Below are 22,809 nucleotides of genomic sequence, written 5' to 3'. Positions count from 1 at the left end.
GGGCTCCAATCCCACGCACACAAATAACAGACATTACCTGCACCTGGGAATCATTTGCATCAAATACTGTGGTCAAAGATTCTTTTTCATCACTCCCTTGAAGGTTGTACCCAGACTTCTCCACACCACCACCAACAGAAGTAAGGTGGCCACATACATGAACACTAGGACTGGGTTCTGAACTTGCAGCTGAAACTTCACTAACAGGCTCAGTTGCAAGTGGCTTCTTCCGCCAGCCATCTCCATCCCGAGTGTTGAACCTTTTACCACGATGGTTGAACCTGCCTTGTGCACCATGACTAGATTGCCTGCAAATTTGCAAGTGAATCCTTCCAAAACATAAGAAATAACATATAAAACAAAAGTGAGAGCATGATAATCACAAACCTAGAAATAGCTGTCCCACTGGAAGCTGCTGGACGAAGGCTCGTATCTTCTGCAGAAAAATCCACTTCATGGGAGGTCGCCTGACTTTTTTCAGAACAGAGACCGCCAGTAACCATTTCATTTGAGGAACAACTGGACATTGCATCAACAAGTTGTAACCTGTCCTTTTGCTCCTCTATATCAGCTATTGACACAGCACCAGGTCGTCCATCAGAAGCCCGAGCTTTAGCATTTAAGCCTTCAATTTTTTGTAACAGTGTTGTGTCTTTTGGAGTAGCTGGATATACTTGAGGTACTCCTGCAGAAGTAGGCACTATATTCTCTGATCTGTTCACTGAACTTTCACTGACTGCATTTCCCTTTCCCCTATTTGCAGTCAACTTATCTTTGAGATCTGAAGAAGTTCCTTGATTGGCAAAATTTCTAGAACAAGCATCTTCACTAAATGTTCCACTCCCTGAATAAACCACTTCATCTTTACTCTCTTCCAATCCCCACTCACTTTTGTGCAATGATGTCCTTGGTTGATCCCCCTTTTCAAGATGTGGGACATTAGCTGCTACATGCTCCCATTTGTTTTCTGCCAGCTTTTCATCCGAGTGATTGTGATGTTTCAACAGAACTTTGTATGGCCGTCGATTTTCATCAGGAGCAGCAGTTTCCGCTTGGTCCGGAACTGTGGTTTTCACCATGGGTCCATGAACACTGGCTCTGACATGATTATTGGCAGGATCTGGAGCATTTTCACCAGCATGCCTATTGTACACAGAGGGGCCAGCTGACATACCCATGAATGGAACATCTCTTTCACTAGAGTTAAAGTATCCCATAGGGGGACCATAATAGCCCTCATAGGGCATGGGACCAGGATAAAACCCAGGCCTGATTGGCATACCTGGACGAATGTAAGCATCAGGAATGTGCGGTCTGTATAAGTCTCCAGTTGTGGGATGGTGTCCTCTTGGGCCAATCCCAGGAGGAGGAACTGGCTGGGAGTTTGCCAAAGCACCAGGAGGAACTTGAGGGCGAAAGTAAGGAAATGGCTCTATGGGAAAGCCACCAGGAGCAAGTGGGGTTCCATAAGGTGGAGGACCTCCAGGAGGTCCCCTGTACCAAACACCAGGATGAGCATTTACCGGAGGACCATGCCAAGCATCAAAATGCTGAGGCGGAACATTGGCATTTAGGTGGGGTGGAGGATCCCCATGCAACTTCTCCACTGTAGTTTGGGGCACATCTTCAACATGTTGAGGACCATCTCTTCTCCAACCACCCACAGTTCCACTCTTGATATTTGTATTTACAGAAATATCACCTAAAATGACATGACAATGGGTGATAACAAGATGTGGAATAAAGTATCAAATAGAAATACTCATTAAACCAATTCAGCAGAAAAAAACAGGAACTCAATGCATATAACAGACCAACTGCAGAAGCCTTACCTTTTTCTTTTTCTGAGGCTGCTCTACCAGATGATGAGACAGGACGACCATAAGAGCCATGCTCTGTCACAGATTATTGATCAAGCAGTCAAGATCATACATAAAGTCCACACCGGAAATTATTCAAGGCTACACTATAAAATGCTTACATTACGATGACAGCTTATGAAAGAAATACAAGACAGCCATAACTCATGGCACCCACCCATTATTGCATCTAGATTACTAGAAGAAACCAAACATAATTCGCTGTCCATTCTTGCATAAGTGGGGCATTATGTCAACATTCATTGCCAAACAGAGATAAGAAAACATGGTAATACCACTGGAGATGTCAACAAGGAGATCAAAAATATTGAGGAAGAATAACAGAATTTACAACTAAAATTTGAAAACTGTCTAAAATTGAGCAGTCCCCCAGTTGGGGGCCTTGCACAATGAGATATAGGCTAAGTGCTAGAGCAAGGTATCAACCAAATGAACAGTTCTACGTGCTCATTAATGCCTGACCCAGAGAGGTCAATCATCCAAGAATATTAGCATGAGGTATAGAAGAGTACAACTCAATGGTAGAGTGCCACCTTAATGCAATGGAAATCATCAATGAAAACCTGGTTATTAAACCTGATCAGGGTGATATTTCTTTTCCTTCTTAATTTGTTTCTTCTGCATAATGGATCTCAAAACCAAAAACAAAAAAAGAGAGGGGTGGGGGGGTATTAAATTAACCAGACACCCGCTGAACTTTGATCATTTAGTGGGTACACCCCCTGAATTTTAAAATCTGTTCAATCAGTCCCTAAATTTTCCAAAATTAGCCATAGCACCCCCTGAATTAGTTACATCACCCCTGAACTTTGGCCCTTTGAGGGGGTGAATTTTAAGGTTCAAGGGGTGTATGGTCAATTCACCCAATAACTACCTATCTCTCCAAAAAGAAAGAAACAAAACAAAAAAGAACCAAAGGAGAAGAAAACAATACTTCTATAAGGAATTAACAGTTAATGAAACTAAAGTAGAAATGCTTCATAATTTTCTAGGTAAATTACAAGAAAGAACACTGACCTTTCACCGTTGATTTCAAGTTTATCATTTTTTTCAGTAGATATAGTCAACTTTATAAAGGTGTTTCAATTTTATACTACTGTCACGCCCTGTCCATTTCTGCCATTAAGAAACGATGTGGCTGCAAATGTGCAAACATCAAAAATGAAATGGCAAGTTAACATGCCGCCTCATTTCCCTCATCTAATTCCTGGCCGCTCTGTGGGTTATCAGAGGAGGCTAAGAAAGCAATGGGCGGTGCAGGGTTTATGCTAGAACTTGCAAAATTACTTGATGCCAAGTCATTTGAAGCTTGCGAAATGGCCCTCATGGCCCTCTCTAGCATGGTTTTAGTCCACAAACTCTTTGTGCAGAATGAGCAAAACGTCTGTTTGCTTCTGCAATTGCATTACCCAGAAGAGGATTCAGGTAGCAGAAAGTTCTCATTGTCTATATTGGCAGTGTTCTAAAACGTGCCAAGGCAGCCTAGGCGCTAGGCAGCCCTTGGCCGCCACGATTAAGCCCTAACCGGCACCCTAGGCGCAGGGCCGATTAATCCGGCCCAATCGGCACTTAGCCGCCTGGGTGCAATTTGTAAGAGCCGTGTAGAGATGGTGGACGAAGGTGCCTACCTACCTGGGTTGCACGCAGCCTGGACTCTGCGATTTGTAAGAGCCGTGTAGAGATGGTGGACGAGGTGTCCTTGCTGTTCCATTCTGTTGCTGCTCCGAGAAGCGGAAGAGGAGGAGGCAGGTTCTTTACCACTTATAGTAGTAGTCATTGAACAGAGGGAGCAGAGAAGAATGGAACTCGTCTGGGAGATGAGAGATTTAGGGGGGGGAGAGAGATTGCAAACACCAAAGTAAACCAAAGCAGTGGTCAAAAAGCACATGTTGAATGGGTAACAGCTAGGAAATTTGGGAGAAATTTGTGGGGAAAAAAATCAAGAAAAGTACATTTCATGGGTTAAATTATTGTTAATATATAATTTAATTTTGTGATTTACTATTAGATGAAAGCACAAAATAATGCAAAAAAGCAACAAATGTTACAAAATAATGCAAGTTTATGTGCTGAAAACAGCAGTTTTCCTAGGCCCCGCCTAGGCGCTAGGCCCCGGTCTGGCGCCCAACTAGCGCCTAACGCCTTTTAGAACATTGTATATTGGTATCATTGACAATCTACCACTGCAAGAAAGAAAATTGTGCATTCTGGGTATAAGAAGAACATCAAACTTGCAGAGACCCAGATTTTTTAAGCCAAAAAGATAGTGAGGACATTGTCATAAAAAGATTCAGCAGAATGTTTAAATAGTTTATAATTATAAAGAATAATAATAATAATAAAATTGCGCGCACGCAGTTGATACTGTTGCAATGGTTTACAATGTTGAACTTGGTTCCAACATTGCAGACATGCTGTTGAGATTGTTGTTTGTGTTAGGGTTCGAAGAAGAATGAGAGGCGGCTATGAAAGAGGTTGGTGCAGACAAGATGATCACAGCGTAGAGGGTCTGTTTATTTGGAGAAAGAGGGTTTGTGTTTCTTTGTCATTCCCCAGTCAAAGCAACGTATTTCTCTCTCTAACACCAGTTGTTTTCTTTCCATAGAATAGACAAGAACTGGGTTCTCTTATCCCATTTAATGACCTGAATATCTTCCTTGACCCCACACCGCCACCATAGAATCCAAAACTGAGCCCAAGATCGAGCCATTTGACAATCCACATCAATTCCTGGCTCAGACCCATCCTCAACAGCATTACTCTTAAAGCCCGTCTTACCTTTTACTTCAACTCCCCCCCCCCCCCCCCCCCTCTCTCCAGTTCCAGTTCCATATTTAAAAGTTTCCTCTGCTTGTTTGAACTAAAAAAAGAAGGTATTAAGAGAACACAAATATCTGGGTATAACAATATAAACATCGAAGTGAGCATTAAATGATATATAACCCAAAATGGTAAAACACTGAAAAATCTTCTCCAAGAAAGGAAGCAATGGAGACCTAAACCCATTCCAAAGAAAAGACGTTTTAAACAAGGCCAGTAAAAAATTTCACATTTGTAGCAAATGAACTCAAATGAAAACAAGCAAATCACAAGCCATGCAGATGAAACTAAATCTGAAAATTAATGCCAAGAAAGAAAGAAGAATGCTATTGTAAATAAACTGGTTGCATCATAATTGCTATGCTATGGTAATAGCACTAAACATCCAGACAGAATTCTATATCCTCAATTCCATAGCCAAGTAAAATCAATTAAGCTATTAAGAAATACCAAGTGCTGGCATGACTTAGGACCTATCATGCGACATTGAAGCTGCAACTTGAGATAATGCATTGTAAAAAGACTACTCTGGACACTGCACAGGGTACCAATATAGTAGGAACACGCTGCAATGCATCAATCAAGGAGGCAACCACAAACTAACGCAAGAGCATTGCTCTAGAAACATCAAATAGAGGGGTGGCTGAGGTAGAAATTCTTATAAGAGAACAGCTTCACCTTGGGGATCAGCATTTCTTCCAGAATTGTCTCTTTCTGAACCAAGTGTTGGAAAATCTCCAGAACTCAGAGAGAAGCCATCACTTCGACAGGATGCCACTCCCTGGTTAAATAATATAGCAGACCAGGTTAACAACAGCTAATACAACAGAAACAACAAAATAAACTACTACAAGCATTAAAAAAAGGATTATAAATGAAAACAACACAACAAACAAATGTACAACTTATATGAATAGTATTGTATTGCAACAAATATTTAGTAACCATAATAATTGGATGAAAACACTTTTGAGTAAGAATTTATAATACAGGCAGTTTATGCTTAACTTAGTTACAACATCCTACCAATTTCTCTGAGACATTGCCTGGACCCCATGCAGCTGAATTATCAGATGCAGTTCCAGCAAACCGAGATAACTGTGAGCTACCAGGCCTTGTCTCTGCACTGCGAGGACGCAAGGAAGTTAATGCAGTTTGATTTGATGTCAATGCCCCAGAAGCTGAAGATGGCCTGGAATTTTGACTCCAAGCATTAGTAGTTTCATGTGTTTTATCACTGCCAGCTGTTGAGGGCCTAGTACCACTTCCAGAAGAAGGGCGACCACTAAGATGACTTGGGGAACTGGCACCACCATCAGTTTTTGTTAACAAAGTGGAGTTTCCCCATGCATTTGTTGTAGAAGAGGAAGATTGGCTCCCCCAGCTCAGGGTACCCCTATCAAATAAAAACAAAATAAGAGGATAAGAGATGGTTGGATCCATTTCACGGAAACCTGGAAACAACCTAACCATATTACTGGCTCGGCTTCTTAGAGAGGGGGCAGAGAAGAGAACATTTGAAACTTATCAGATATAACATAAAAAAGGGTGAGCAAGTCTCCAAGTACTTGCACATACATGGGTGAGAGTAAAGGGGAAAGACCAACGAATAACCAAGTTACGTAATACTCACTTGGGAACAATTTCCACATTTGGGTCCAGACCATGGTTCTCTAACCTTGAAACAACACCAAATAAAGTTTCAGAGAACAAACATCATAATTCAGCAAAGGAAAAGATAGTTCAGCAGAAAGTCAGATACCTTTGACTGGGTAAGTTCAAAGGTTTTGGAACAGCAACCTTCCCCAGAACAGTCATGCTGCCTCTTCTGGCTGTAGCCCACCTGCAAAGAAGACCAAACAGCATATATAAGGCTGCAGATAAAATATAGATTTGCAAAATGTTTAAGACAGGTGGTTGTAACAATATTATGCTAGTCTTTATTTGAATATGAGGCAATGATCATGGGGCCCTCAACAAGGGATAGACACCGAAACACACATATAACAGCTCTAGAGGACTTCACGAGATATAAACACTTGGAGCGAATTTTATCAGGGAGAAAAACTTCACAGTTCAACAACCACAAATAGAGACAGAATCAGAATATCATATTAACCACAGGATCCATGGAAACAACAGGAAATATTATTTAACAGAAAGAACAAGTTCATAGTTAACTGAAACAAACACCCCTAAAAAGACTGCACAAACAAAGCCACTACAAGGTCAACATGGCTACATGAACGCTAACCTATTCCTCACAAAGCTGAGAAGGTCCACCACCAAGAAGGATGAACAGTAAACTCATTTCCTTCATATATGCTGCTAAATGATATTATATATCCGACTATAAATACACTATAACTTAGCCACAACTCTGCAACTAGACAACAAAACCAATAACAAAGAGAAATCTTTGAAACAAGTTCTTCAAAGAGAAACCTAAAGACAGAATGTCAAGGAATTCCCAGAAATCTCAAGCCAAAATTATTGTTAGTATATCACACCAGGCAATACCTTTCAATATATTTGGTCATGTTATGGAGCAAAAGGCTCCAATTATGATGCACTGTGAAGGGGAGGAAAAATGAATAAACTTCTGATATCTTACATGAGGAAAAATAGACTTCCTTTTCATTATTATTATAACAACAAGAACAACAATAAAAATAAAGCAAGCTCACCCAAAAAATTGGATAAAAGAAGAAAGACTGGTGAGATAATTCTATCTCAAACGCAGAAACCATTAAGCAAGGATTTGTCCTCTTAACAATGAAAAGAGTGCTCCACTTCCACAAAAACTCTACTGTTTAAATTGCCCCAGTCTGATGTAGCTAAAAGATCATAACCTTCAAATGGAAGACAGTGAATACTAGTAACAGGAGAAGAATGTGGCAAGGCACTAGAGATGAAAGCAGGAGGGAGGTACGAGGAGAGGAGAGAGAAGAAGAACCCATGTACGGTTGCCCATCCATTGATTCCTAAAACCACTGGTGCTAATTAACCCAATTTAGGCCTTAATTAATGAGAACTAACAAAGACATGACATTACGATTAAGAGAAGAATTAATCGCAATGATCTAATAGGTGGACGTTTTGTGAGTGGGGGGGAAAAATAATAGGGTCACTATAAGGGGCAAGTTGGTGCATCTATACCTAACCTACATGTGCGTGTGTTTTGACATGCTACAAGTGTTGCGGATGCCCATAAAAGGAACGTATGGGATACTTTGTAGGAAACCAATATTTACAAAACCCTCCCTAATAGGAGCAAAGGTATGAGATAAGGGCTTGGTGAGATTAACATGTGGAAGAGAGTATTGCTTGTGGGAAGAGACAACAAAGGACAATAGAGGTTTGGAGCTTCATGTGGAAACAAGTGACGTAAGCATGAGCAAACAATAGAGAGAGAGAGAATATTTTTTTTATTGGGGGTTGGGGGGGGGGAGGGTGGATGTTTAAATGCACATTGCCCTAAAAGGAGGGGTGTCCTTGATAATGTGTCTCAACCCCTTTTAATTGAAGATAGAATGTGGGAGTGGTGTGCATGCAAGGTGAGAGGCGATTTGTAGGATATTGGTGCAGTATTGTGAGGTAGGTATGGTCTATGAGAAATGGTTTGTCTAGTGACCATAGGTACCATTGAGAGATTGAGCATGGTTGTTAGGACCCCCGTTATTCATACCTATCTGAGGCATAAAAGGAGGGGGGAATCAAGGGGGGAAATCTGTAATACCCGGTATTAAATAATAAGAGAATTTCTGAAGATATGGGTCAAAATGATATTTAACAAAGTTTCGGGCCTAAGTGCAATATTCGAAACGAATGACTAAGTTAAGATGAGCCAATTGAGGAGAAATGGCACAATTGGATGATATTTGATAAAAATGAGGGATTTTCAAAGGTTTGAAGTCAAAAGCACGCAATTAGGAGAGTTCGGGCAAAAGTGCAGATTTTGCAAAATATCAGAGGGAGGTCGAAACGACGAATTTTTCAGAAATTTCAAAAGGAAATGGAAAATATAGAACTTGAGGGTCGTTGTGGTATATTTAGAAAGATCGGGGACTCAAAAAAAAGGGCCAAAGTGTCAAATGAAGAAAATGGGGGGGTGAAAATGCAATTTTGAAAAACTTGCATAGTGGGAACGCGACCACCGCACATGGCCGCCGGCAGCCGCCTCTGGAGGCGTCAGGAAGCTCGCCTAAGGGTGCTAGGGTGATCTACAGGTGATGATGAAGCTTCAGGGGGTAGCCATTGGCCGAGCACGGCGGCGAAGTGACCGGAAATGATGGCCAAAAATATTTCCGATTTGGCCGAATTTTTCGAGGGATCTAGCGCTTGATTTGGTGTTTCTCGATTGGTTTAGAGGCTAGATTTGGGCTTAAGGGATAAGGACGAGCAAGATAGGGTGGGGAATCGAGTATAAAAGGAGGTTTTCGGCCGAGGGTTTCAAAAACGAAATCGCTCAAATTTCTTGTGTTTTTGCTTGAATCGAGCTTGAGGGATAAGGGGCTTTTGTTCCTTGGATTGAGAGGATCATTTGGGATCGATTGGTGTAGAAATGGAGAGGTTTTAGAAGCTTGGCCGGAAAAACGAACCGCCGCCGCCGCCGCGACCTGCAACTCGCTTTTAATCCTACCTCTGGCCACTCTTTCCAACGAACAAGGGCACCATTAAGGTCGCCTTGAAGAGCTCTACAAGCCCCTATAAGAATTTAGGGCATTGGACGTCGCCGGAATCAAAGAAGACGACCGGAGAAGAAGATTGTGCGGCGACGCGTGGCAGCCACTCGCGGGACCTCTGGGTGGCGCGTGAGGTATGATTTTTATGTGTTTTTAATTTCATAATTTAGGTAAAATTATTCTAGGAATTATCATGGAAAAATATTTTGTGAAAATTGATGTTAGGTATTTTTAATATTTTTTCGAAGGTAGAAATGTTTGAAAATTAAATAAAAATAGAGAAATTGTGGAAAAATAGAAATATTGATTCCAAAGGTCTTAAATGGTGAAATAGGAATCAATTGGGTCATTGGAAGAAGAATTACACAATTTTTTAGGTGTGGCACGTTTTTCGAGGTAAAATCCGGACTTTTCCGAATTGAGGTGAGTGGTTTGATTCCACCTTTTCCTTGTCTTGGAAGTGTTTTTAGGTGCTTGTGGTGGGTTCTAGTGAGCGGTTATACCCTCCTAGACATAGATTGTTTTACAAGGCTTTTGCTTATGATCATTGTGTCGATATTTGCTACATTGCATTAACTGTTTTATTTTAAAATGTTGGTGCATGGCGTGTAAATTTTCATATCATTTGGGGTCAAGTTTAGTTGCATCGTTGGGTCCGTATGGGGCGGGATGGGGTCTACTTGAGATTGGGACAATGTTAATCCAAGTGAACGGGTGTCACACTGAGGCACTCGAGGGAATAATGTTAAACCAGGTGAACGGGTGTCACGACGGTGCACTCGAGAGATTAACGTTGGACCAGGTGAACGTGTGCCACAGTGGGGCATTCGAGGGATTAAGTATGTCAAGGTGATATCTTGAGTTAGACGTGTCTTGCATGTTGTCGTATAGTATGCCATGCTCGTATGTCTTTCATGCATTGTATAACTGTTTCATACCTTCACTTAGATGGTTTATCATCTAACATGGGTTATGCCCCTGGAACATTCAACGTTCCAGTCAGGGACAACAGCGAGGTCGAGGACATGACAGATGAGCCAGTGGTGTTTGTTTGATAGTTGTTGTTGTTATATTATTTTGGAAGCATTGATGTTATATATCGCTTGACGATGTTGTAATAATTAGTATTGATGTTGTATACATATGACGGTATGGGAACATTTTTGTGTGTAACACGTGGTAGGCCACGTCATTTTGATTAATTAAGTATTCCGCTATGTTTATATTGTCTCATTCGGTTAAGATTTGTTATTGTTAACTAAACGAGTAAGACTAGATCTCTCGGGGTATATATCTGCATGTGGAGATTGTTCTTAAGATCACCGCGGGTGCCGGCTGTAGTTTTACGACGAGTGTTTCATCTGCATGTGAAGATTGTGCTCACAAGCGTCGCGAGTATCAGACTTGAAAAAAAAAAACCCCGGGAATTTCCTTATAGTGACACGCCTGTATAGGGCGGGGTGTTACAAAATCAGAGGTAGCTAAGGAAATTGAGTAAGGTGAAGAGTACAAAGTGGTTAAAGGGAAGAATATTCATTCACGTGACTGCAACGGAATGAAGAGAAGGTATATAAGGCGAGGGGAAAGGAGAGAGAAGGGGAGAAAAATCTGGACAACTGTCGTGGGGAAAGAGAAGGCACTCTCGAATTGGCCGATTGGTTGTTTTTAGCTTATACTCATCCTAGCAATTGTTGTAATCCTTGTAAATACTGATTTTTCTATTGTTCTAGTATTGAATTCAATCCAAAAAGAGTGAGTTTCTACCATTTTGGTATTAGAGCATTGATCCATGGGGATATCCATTTTTGAAAGAGTGGGGGAGCTGGAGGGAAGATTGGACACTTATCAACAACAGATAGAAGGACGAATGGAGAGGTTGCAAGTCGGGTTGGATTCTACAAGGAATGAATTCCAGAAGGTGGATAACATAGAGAAGAACATGACGATGATGTAAGACCAATTCAAGTTACTGATAAAGAGGTGGGAGGCGCAAGAGAAGGACAGGAAAGGGAAACGAGATGAGGAGAACGTACCCATGGGTTCCTCTTTTACAGTGGACGAGACATCGGGGGTGGGAGAAAGAGGAACAGATGAAGGCAGTGTGACTGAGGGCTTTAGAAGACGGGAGACGAGAGGTCGACGCTTGGAGATGCCACTATTTGAGGGAGATGACCTTGATGGGTGGGTCTTTAGGGCAGAGGACTACTTCGTCGTGAACCAATTGACCAACGCAAAGAAGTTGGATTCGGCGGCGCTCTGTTTTAAAGGGGCTACTCTCGCCTGGTTTCAATAGGAGCAATAGCGACATCGTATGAGAAGTTGGGAGGAGCTCAAGGCGATGCTGATCAATCAATTCCGATCGACTCAAGAAGGCACCGCGGAGGAGAGGTTCCTGGCGCTTAGGCAGTTGGGGTCTATTAAGGACTATCGCCTCTGTTTTGAGACTCTAGCCTTGTCACTTGAAGGGCTACCAGAAGTGTTTCTAGAGGGTCATTTTATAAATGGCCTGAGGCCGGATATCCAGGGGGAGATGATGGTACTATAGCCAACCGGACTAGAGTAGATGATGGAGCTAGCCCAAAGAATTGAGGAGAGGAATCAAGTGGTCCATGGAGGTTATTTTGGATCAGGCCCAACTTGAGTATTGGCCCCTTCCACCCTAACAACAAACATTCAGCCGGTGGTGATTCGGCCCCCTCCACTAGCACCGCCGAAGTCAGCAACACCCAGCCCTACCTTCTCACATCGACCACTAGCCATCAGTAAGTGGAGCAACACTCTTTTTTAAACAACTAAGTGAGAGTGAGTTGCAAGCCAAACAGGCGAAGGGTCTATGTTTTTGTTGCGATGAGAAGTACTCGGCGGTAGGGCACAAGTGCAAGAACAGAGAGTTGCAGGTGATGGTAATCTATGAGGAGGAAAGGAAAGAGGGAGAAGAAGAAACAACGGTGGTTGAGAATTCAAGGGAAACAGAAGACAGTCAAAATGGGGGAAGTGGTGGAGTTATCCCTAAATTCTGTAGTGGGGTTAACACCTCCACAGACCATGAAGATCAAGGGAGAAATTGATTGTCAAGCCCTTGAATTAGGGCTTGCAATTTCGTAAAATATTAACGTAAGAACTAATAGAAAGAGAGAATCAAGAGAGAGAGTAATTGATTATTCACTTTCAAGATAACTCTTAAAGTGCCATAGGTCCATGTTTATAGGACCTCTAGCTGCCTCAACTAACTTCTAACTACCCAACGGCTTTAGTTAACCGTTTACAACATTTCTATTAACTCCTTTATTTCCTCATTTATACCCTACATTTTACAATATTACATACTACTCCCCTAGGGTCGTGACAAATCCCCACCCCTTCAATTAATTCTCATCCCCAAGAATTTCAAAGAAGGCCTACAGCTCAGGGAAACTGCTTTAGGAGATCTGGGAGATAATCCTACGTGGTGTTGTCCAATGGTAAATGAGACCACTGCACCTTCACTTGAACTAAAGGTAGTTGCCCTTGGTATTGTATCCGTTTCTCCAACACTGCTCGGGGTTCAATTATCTCTTCTTCCTCTTTTGCACTAGATGGTAGGTCCTGTCCAACAGACACAACTACTCCTTTCGCCCCTTTTTAGCAAAGATACATGGAATACAAGATGTTGGTTCACTTCTTCTGATAGCTGCAACTTGTATGCCACTGGACCTATCTTGGCCACAACTTGATAAGGTCCAAAATACTTTGGACTTAGTTTAGAGACTGGTAGGGACATATAGGATTGTTGTAAAAACCTCCTTACCTTGAGATAGACCATATCTCCTATCTCAAAAGTCCTCTCACTGCATCTTTTGTCCGCTGCTTGTTTCATCTTGTTATGGGCAATAGTTAATTCTCTTTTAGAACTTCTAACAGCTGATGTCTTTGTTGTAAGTAATGCTCCACATCAGTCATAGTAGGTTGAGACCCTGATAGTGCAGGTAGTAATGTAGGTTTATATCCAAACATAGCTTCGAAATGACTTCTTTTAATGGCATTGTGATAAGTGGAATTATACCACCATTGGGCTAATGGTAGCCACTTATTCCAACTCTTGGGGTGGTTGAAGCACATACACCTCAAATACGCCTCCAAACACTAGTTTACTCTTTCCATTTGGACATTCGTTTGATGGTGGTAGGCTGTTAACATACATAATCCTACCCCCAGCTTCTTGAATAACTCCTACCAAAATGAACTTGTGAAAACCTCATCTCTATCCGAGATAATGGTTTTAGGAATACCATGGAAGCTGGCCACTCTGTCCAAAAATGTTATAGCCACTTCTCGGGCCGTAAATGGATGAGAGAAGCTGAGGAAATGCCCAAACAATCGATCAACTATCACCATAATCACATCTTTACCCTCTGATTTAGGGAGTCTTTCTACAAAGTCCATAGAAATGATTTCCCATGTCAGTTGTGGTATTGCAAGAAGTTGTAGTAGACCCGGATAGGGCACCTATTCGTGTTTACATTGCTGGCATACTGCACATGCCATTACAAACTTCAATACTTCTATTTTCTGTTTTGGCCTAAAGAACAGTTGCTTTACCTTTTGATAAGTGGCACGAATTCTTGAATGACCACCTATTGGAGAACAATGTAGAGCTTTAAGAATCTTCTCTTTTAGGGTAATGTCATCTCCCACCACCAATCGTCTTTCGTATCTCATCAACCCATTCGCCAACGAATAATCAGGGACTGCAGTAGGATTAACTACCAGTTGTGCCAAAATTTCCTTGAGCCACTCATCTTTTTCATAGCTTTCTTCCAACTCCTTCGTCCATTGTGGCACTACAGCTACATTCTGATCTTGTCTTGAAAGGGCATCAGCCACTACATTCTCCTTACCTCTTCTGTACTGAATAGTGAAATCCAACCCCATGAGTTTTGAAACTCCCTTCCGCTGAAGATGCATGTGCAGCTTCTGTTGAACTAAAAATTGCAAGCTCTCGTGGTCCGTTTTGATCACAAATGGACTCCATTCTAGGTAATGACGCCACTTATCAATAGCTCTTAACATCGCCAATAGTTCTTTGTCATAAACACTTAAGGCCAAGTGTTTTTGAGAAAGGGCTTGGCTTATAAAGGCCAAGGGTTGCCCTAGCAACACAGCCCCAATCCCTAAGTCACACGCATCAGTCTCCACTGTAAAGGGCTTGGAAAAATACGATAAAGCAAGGATCGGGGCCATAGACATAGCTTTCTTGAGGGCAATGAAAGCTGCTTCTACCCTTAGATTCCACTGAAAACCCTCCTTGAGCAACTCAGCAAGTGGCTTGTTGATCATCCCGTAGTGCTGAACAAATTTACGGTAATACCCGATCAAGCCCAAAAATCCCCTCAACTCCTTTAGTGTCTTAGGCCTAGGCCATTCTCTCATAGCTTCTTAGGATCTACCCTCACTCCTTCACCACAAATAATATGGCCCAAATACTCAACTTCCTTGGAGGCAAAAAGTACATTTGGAAAGCTTAACAAACAATTGGAGAGATTTAAGGATCTTAAATGTTGTGCAAAGGTGTGACAAGTGCTGGTCAAAAGTGGAACTATAAACGAGGATGTCATAAAAAAAAACTAGGATAAACTTCTTCAAATGGGGTAAGAAAATATGGTTCATCAAGGCTTGAAAAATGGCAGGGGTGTTGGTTAAGCCAAATGGCATAACAGTGAATTCGTATAGGCCTTGATGAGTTCTAAAAGCTGTTTTAGGCATGTCAGATGGTGCTGTTTGAATTTAATGATAACCAAACCTAAGGTCTAGCTTAGAAAATATTTTTGCACCAAACAACTCATCCAATAGGTCATCAATCATAGGTATGGGAAACTTGTTCTTCATTGTATTAGAATTGAGTTGTCTATAATCTATGCAAAATGATGCGGTCACCAATCAAGGGTCAGCCCAAATCGAAACAGTATCACCAGAATAGTAGCGCCATAATAGTATTTTAATACTACATATGTTTTAGGATTCTACTTGATTTAGGATTCTACTTTATATTTCTACTTGATTTAGGATTCTACTTCATGTTTCTACTTGATTTAGGATTCTATTTCATGTTTGATTAGGGTTTTATTTTTATTATAATTTTAGTTAACTTTTACTTAGGATTTTAGTTGGATTTTGTTTACAAATATTAGAAGAATTTGAATTAGCCAAATACTATAAATATGCCTAGAATCTAGAGTTTGTAATAAAGTTTTCTCAATACAAATTTCAGCAACATATTTGGGTTTTTTAGCAAAACAGTCTTGTTTTTGCGTCTTCTTGAAAGCCAAGTTTCGGTCATTGAAATTTGCTCTTTCAAGAGTTTATTTTGATGTGTTTTTTTCACACACGCACTACACGTTGCGTCAGGTGGTATCAGAACGGTTCATCAACCAATCAGATGGCCAATCTTGAAAGTAACGGTAGCAACCAGCCTCGTGACAGTGATCAGGGGCTGCTCGCGGTTTGGAGAGCAATCGAAGAACAACGGGAAATAATTTGTACAATGGAGCAGCAATTGGAGCGAATCCACAACCAATTGGGCGTTTTACAACAAGTCAAGGATAATCGAAATCGAACTAATGGCATGAATCAACCCGACTATGGTAAACTGGGAAGACCAACCATTAATCATGTCTTCATTTAAGACCAGAAGACCAATGATGGATGATAGTGACAATGAGGATGATCTTGGTCGTATGATAGCCAACCCTAGTGGTAAAGGGGTTAGGAGGAATGCGCAGCAACACAACCATTGGGGAAACGATGAGTATAAACTAAAGAATGGCTTTTCGATGAGTTTGGATATTGATTTCGAAGATTATGTTGTCCTAGCAACCTCAACGTTTGCAAACTAAGGTCTGATTTATGTTATTAACATGACAGAAACTCCAAAGTTATTGATTCATACTGGGGTATTTTCCAGTCCCGAGGGCTCAAGCATTGCTTCGCAACCCAAGGATTGTGGCATTTCTTCTGATCGACTTGCGACTTTAAAGGAGATGGAGGTCATGGTAGCAAATCCTTCTACAATTTATTCAAGCTCTGGCATAATTGAATCGAAGGCAATAGGAACATATTCAACTTCGTGATTGCAAAAGCAAGATGGTCACATGGGTCTCTTTGTGGATAGGGGTGTTGGATCTCCCAAGCTAGTTAACTCGGGTAGAGCAACTGCTTTTGATATTAATCTGAAATTAGATTCTGAAACTAAGAATGTTGTAAAGCTGTTACTATAGCTGATCAAGTGCTTAGACCAAAGGAGGATTCAAGCATCAATATTTTAAGTGATGGAGAGACTGCTGGTAGTCATGGAATAAGCTTTTATTCGAAACAGTTACAAAAGAATGTTTCTCAAGGCAAGAAAAATCTATGAATGAATTCAGAAGCTGTTGAAGAGTCAAAATCAAGAAAGCTAATGAGAGGAGAAAGACTTGTGATAAGATCTACCAAATTAGAGAAAAGTTGAAGATGGAATGTTCAACGTCCTCAATCTAACAATAATAATGCAATTGAGGCAGAAGGCAACAAACATGGCAATGGTTGGACCCATGCCAACGTAGATATGGCTGAGAAAGGGAGGAATGTCTTTGCTCATGTTTCCTTAGCATAAAAGTTTAAGCGATTCAGGAAGATGTCAAGCAAAGGTTGCACAAATAAGAAGTACAAGGCGACAACTGACAAGTATAGGAAGCACAAGGTATTTGAGATTGGAGATGAAATCATGATATTCTTGAAGAAGGAACAGATTCTAGCAAAAAAGCAGAACAAGCTCAAGCCAAAGAAGTATGGTTCTTACAAGATTACAAAGAAGACCAACGATAATGCTTATGTTATGGATTTGCCTAATCATATGGGTATTTCCAAACATTCAATGTGGTTAATCTCTCTTTGTACTTACCGGACATGGATTTGTCCTACCCGGATCAAAATTCGAGATCGAGTTTTTTCTCAAGTGGAGGTGAATGATGCGGTCACCAATCAAGACTCGACCCAAGGCCGACCCAACCAAACCAGAACAATATCACCAAAATAGTATTTTAATAATTCATATATTTTAGAATTCTACTTTATGTTTCTACTTGATTTAGGATTCTATTTCATGTTTCTACTTGATTTAGGATTCTATTTCATGTTTGATTAGAGTTTTATTTTTATTAGAATTCTAGTTGACTTTTACTTAGAATTTATTTTTATTAAGATTTTAGTTGGATTTTGTTTATAAATATTAGATGGATTTGGATTAGCCAAATACGATAAATATGCCTAGAATCTAAAGTTTATAATCAAGTTTTCTCAATACAAATTTCAGCAACCTATTTGGGTTTTCTTAGCAAAACAGTCTTGTTTTTGCGTTTTCTTGAAAGCCAAGCTTCGGCCATTGAAGTTTGCTCTTTCAATGGTTTATTTTGGTGTGTTTTTTCCACACGCGCTACACGCTGCGTCACAAAATCTCCAAGTTCCATCATTCTTTTTGACAAGAAGAAACTGGAGGAGCATAGGGGCTTTGACTTGGCTGGATTATAGCCGAGTCTAACATGGTTTTTACTTGTTTCTCAATTTCTGTTTTCTGAATATGGGGGTACCTATATGCTGAGTGTTAATAGGAGCAGAGTTAGGTTTGAGATGGATTGCATGGTCCAAGCGTCTTTGGGGAGACAAGGAATTTGGTTTCACAAATAGATCCTTAAACTCTACCAAAATTGAATGTAAGCTATCCGAAAATTGTACTTTCTTTGCGATCTGTACCTCCAGCAAGTTTGTAGGTGGGGCTCCTTCTTTGGGCTGATTGTCATCTTCCAATTCTACAGCTCTTATAGAATAGAGTTGTGCTATCTAACCTCATTTATTCCTCATCTTCTTCTACAGTCTTTTCCCTTTAATAAGCTTGCATTCTCTTTGCTCTAGGCTGCCCAGCAAGGTCAACTTCTTTCCTTCAATTTCCACCCTGACTTCTAATTTATTGAAGTCAAAGGTGAGGGGACTCACTATCCTCATCCAGTCCATACCAAGAACAATGTCACACCCTCCCAATTCTAGAATTCTAAGATCTACCACAAATTCATGCCTTTGCATAATCCATGTGAATCCCAAGCATTTGTAGTGATTGAACATTTGACTGCCATTAGCTACAGTAATAGACAAGGGAGTCGTGGCTATCAAAGGCCACTTTAGGTCTGTAGCGATTGCTTTGCTAAGGAAGCTATGGGTGCTTCCACTGTCAATCAGCACCATTAGCTTTCTTTTTCCCACCTGGCCCCTTACTTTGATTATCTATCCCATCGAGCTGCCTTTTAACGCATGAAAGGAGATCTCCCCCCCTTCCTCCCTTTGCACTTCTTCTTTATCTTCTTGCAATCCTTCTCCTTCTGCCACTTCTTGTTCTGTTTCTTCTTCTACTTCTTCCTCTTCACCCATTCCTTCCATCTTCATCAGTTGTCTTTTGCATTGATGATTAGGGTCGTATTTCTCGCCGCATTTGAAGCACAACCCTAATTGCCTCCTTTGTTCTAGAGTTGGCAAATGGGTCGGGCGGCCCATGGGCCTGCCCGCCTCCTAGCTCAACCCGGCCCAGTACTGTAGCAAACGGGTCGTGTCGAGCCGACCCCAAGAATGCAAGGTCGTGCCAGGCCAATGTTTTGTGGCCCGCAGCCCAACCCGACCCACCAAAATAGGGGTGGTCCACATACCTCTAAGGCTCATATCGAAAAAACCAAAATGGGGGTGGTCCACAGCTCGGCCCGACCCAGCCCGGCCCGCCTTAGCCAGTTTATTAAGAGCCATAGGGTCGTGTCAGGCCCCCATTTCCCATTGCCAGGCCTGGCACGCCTCCCTCGCGGGCCAAATTCATCCCGACCCACGAAATGGTTTGGCCAAGTGGGAGGCGGGCTAGCTCGCCCTTTTTCCAACACTACTTTGTTCCATCAGACTGCCTTTCCCTCCATTGTTGTTTACTACTAGCTTGGTCGTTGATTGGTTAGGCCATGTTATCAAGGGTCTAGAACTCCATCCCCCATATTGTCTGACCAGTATACTTGGCTTGTAAGGGACCTTATGTTTCTTGAAAATGGCCTTCAAGGTCATTTCTTGAAGCCTCGCCTTCTCTGCTGCCTGACCCACTGTTGTTAGAGTCATCATCTTTACCATGGATCATAGCTCCTCCTTCAACCCACTCACAAAAATTGATACCACATACTGCTTAAGTCCAGGTTGAATCATACATACCAAGGATCTCAATTCTTCGAAACGAGCAAGGTACTCCATTATAATACCTTCTTGCTTCAGCTTACTAAATTCTTCAATCACGTTCGTCATTGTCACAACCTGGTTTGCGACAAGCTGGTTTTAGCTCCGGATAAGAATAGGAGCAGAATGAGAAGGATAGAAGAATGAGACAGGGAGGAAGAACAGAAAGAAATGGGAAGGAAATGAGATGTAGAAGGAAATTCTGATTCAATTCATAGATGCCTTCTCCAGAGAACCTTGGAGAGGATATATACTAGCTGGAGGTAGGGTAAGTCTGTCATAGCAGATTCCCTCCCTTAGGCGGTTACAACAACCTCTTTGTCCTATTCGCCCCTTGCACGTGGGACCTAAAACTAACCCATAACAGAAAATACAAAAATAAGAGAAAATACAAAAATAAGCAGTAATATAATATTTGGCTACTAAGGAAAAAAAGATTTTGATCCAGCTGGTTCATCCCTTGACAATTCTCCCCCTTTACTAGATTTCTTGTCCTCAAGAAATTTGGGGTAAGCTGGCCAATCTAGGGAACTTCTTAAGCAAATCCGGCAAATATTCCCAGGAGTTATTTTCTGCTGAACCTCCCTTCCATTTGATTAACACCAGAATGAGTGGCACTCCCTAGTGGTAAGTTACTCTCTTATGCAGCACAGCCTCTGGTTCTTCCACCACATTTCCCTCCTTTGGCAGTGGGGGCAATGTTGGGTTCACCCGTTCAGTACCCACTGGCCTCTTCAAGAGAGAGACATGAAAGACGGGGTGTATGTGCGATTCTTCAGGCAGTTGTAACCGGTAGGCCACCTTACCCACTTTAGCCAAAACAATTAAAGGCCCATAGTATCGGGGGCTGAGCTTAGACACTTGCCCCTGTGTGATGGACTTCAAGTGGGCATGCTTCAGCCTCAAATAAACTTTCTCCCCCACAATAAATTCTCTCTCGCTTCTTCTTCAGTCAGCCACCTGCTTCATTCTGTTTTGTGCGGACGCCAACTCTTGTTTTAGCTACCTTAGGACTTCTCTCCTTCGTTGCAAATATTCCTCAACCGCGGCCGCAGTGGTGTGCTCTCCCCATAGCTGGTAGGAGGGGTGGTTTATATCCAAAAAGGGCTTCAAATGGAGACATTTTGAGGGAGGAGTGGTGGTTAGAATTATACCAGCATTGTGCTAAAGCTAGCCACCTATGCCATTCCTTCGATTGTAGGATACACATACACCTCAAGTATGTTTCCAAACTCTAGTTTACCCTTTCAATTTGCCCATCGGACTGAGGGTGGTAAGCTGTAGACATACCCAATTTTATCCCCATAGCCTTCGTTAGTTCCTGCCACAAAAAACTTGTAAAAATCTTGTCTCGGTCCGAAATTATCGTTTTAGGAACACCATGCAGGGCCACCACCTGATCTAAGAAGACCCTGGGCCACTTCCTTGGCCATGTAAGGATGAGCAAGGCCTATAAAATGGGCGAACTTGGTTAGCCTATCAACGATTACCAGAATGATGTCCCTCCCTTCCGACCTGGGCAACCCCTCCACGAAATCCATTGAGATGCTTGACCAAGCCCATTTGGGTATGGGTAACTGTTGCAGCAATCCCGGGTAGGCTACATTTTCAGACTTGCATCTCTTGCAAGTGTCGTAGACCATTACAAATTCCTTAAGCTGTTTTTAGCCTCGGCCAGTGGAAGAGTTGCTTCACTCGTAGGTAGGTGTTTTGAATTCCAAAGTGTCCCCCTATTGGTGATTCATGTAGTGCTTGTAGAATCTTCCTCTTGAGGTTGGCACTATTGCCAATTACGATTCTACCTTGATACCTTAGTAATCCGTCCACTAAGGAGTACCCCTTTTGTTCCTGGGAGCCAACTGCCACTCTTTCTAACACTTATGCCACCTTTGCATCCCCTTCATAGCTGCTTATCACCTCCATGCACCAATCTGGAATTATGGCTGTCATAGCTGCATTGCTCCCTTCCTCATGACACCTTCAAAGCGCACTAGCTGCCTTGTTCTCCTTACCCTTCTTGTACTGAATTGAGTAGTCCAAACCCATTAACTTAGCCATCCCCTTCTTTTGTAACTGGGTTTGGAGCTTCTATTGTAATAGAAATTTCAGACTTTCGTGGTTGGTTTTGATCACAAATCTATCTCTTTCCAAGTAATGCCTCCACCGATCCACTGCCATTAGCATCGCTAGGAATTCTTTCTCATATATGCTCAGCCCTTGATGTTTAGGGCTCAAGACTTGACTTAGGAATGCCAATGGCCTTCCCTCCTGTACCAGCACTGCCCCAACTCCAGTCCCACTAGCATCCGTTTCCAGCACAAAGGATTTTGTGAAATCTGGCAGTCCTAATACCAACACCCTACTCATGGCCTCCTTCAGCTTTTGAAAGGCCTCCTCCTCTGCCTTGGCATCCCAACCGAATCCCCCCTTCTTCAATAAATCAATTGGGGGTTTGTTGATTGTCCCATAGTTTTGCACAAACCGGCAGTAATACCCGGTTAACCCTAGGAATCCCCTCAGGGCCTTAACCAAGGCAAGCCTTGGCCAATTTATCATAGCTTCTATCTTCCTTGGATCGGTGCTAACTCCTTCCTTTGATATAATATGCCCCAAATACTCTATTTGTCCTTGACCAAATGCACACTTAGATCTCTTAATGAAGAGTTGATTAGACCTGAGGATATCGAGGGTAGCTCTAAGATGGTTCAAGTGTTACTCAAAGGTAAGACTATAGACAAGTATATCATCAAAGAATACAAGTATAAATTTTCGAAAATGTGGTTCAAAAATTCTGTTCATGAGGGATTGGAAAGTGGCTGGGGCATTGGTGAGCCCAAATGGCATCACCCAGAATTCAAAGTGCCCGTGGTGGGTCCTAAAGGCTGTTTTATGAATATCTTCAGGATTCATCCTAATTTGGTGATATCCCGAACGCAAATCTAGTTTAGAAAAATATTGGGCATGATGCAATTCGTCCAATAGGTCCTCGATCAAAGGTATGGGGAATTTATATTTGATGGTCATGGCATTAAGTTGGCGGTAGTCTACATAAAATCGCCATGATCCATCTTTTTTTTTAACTAAGAGGACGGGTGAAGTAAATGGACTTTGGCTAGGTCGAATTATGGCTTGTTGAAGCATGTCCCTAACCATCTTTTCTATCT

At 41.8% G+C, this 22,809-nt stretch overlaps 1 protein-coding gene across 4 annotated transcripts in view; it reads right to left on the bottom strand.

Annotated features, from left to right (window-relative positions):
* LOC127790854 (protein MODIFIER OF SNC1 1) overlaps nt 1–22,809 on the bottom strand; it is a 43,209-nt gene that overhangs the window by 3,136 nt on the left and 17,264 nt on the right. For 3 of the 4 annotated variants that reach the window (XR_008020835.1, XR_008020836.1, XM_052320576.1), the window contains exons 3-9: nt 6,463–6,543; nt 6,334–6,378; nt 5,727–6,096; nt 5,379–5,481; nt 1,833–1,895; nt 388–1,702; nt 38–308 (exon numbers count right to left, since the gene is read on the bottom strand). Coding sequence is in view for 2 of the 4 variants with exons in the window: in XM_052320576.1 (XP_052176536.1) it covers nt 38–308; nt 388–1,702; nt 1,833–1,895; nt 5,379–5,481; nt 5,727–6,096; nt 6,334–6,378; nt 6,463–6,543 (2,248 nt within the window). In the remaining 2 variants the exon portion in view is untranslated. The remainder of the gene's footprint in view (nt 1–37; nt 309–387; nt 1,703–1,832; nt 1,896–5,378; nt 5,482–5,726; nt 6,097–6,333; nt 6,379–6,462; nt 6,544–22,809) is intronic. The other variant, XM_052320577.1, reaches the window with a different exon arrangement.

The sequence above is a fragment of the Diospyros lotus genome, chromosome 14 (genome assembly GCF_014633365.1).
Source record: "Diospyros lotus cultivar Yz01 chromosome 14, ASM1463336v1, whole genome shotgun sequence".
Taxonomy (NCBI): Eukaryota; Viridiplantae; Streptophyta; class Magnoliopsida; order Ericales; family Ebenaceae; genus Diospyros; species Diospyros lotus.
Note: the sequence above shows the minus strand (reverse complement) of the source record. Positions and strands in the feature narration are given on the sequence as shown.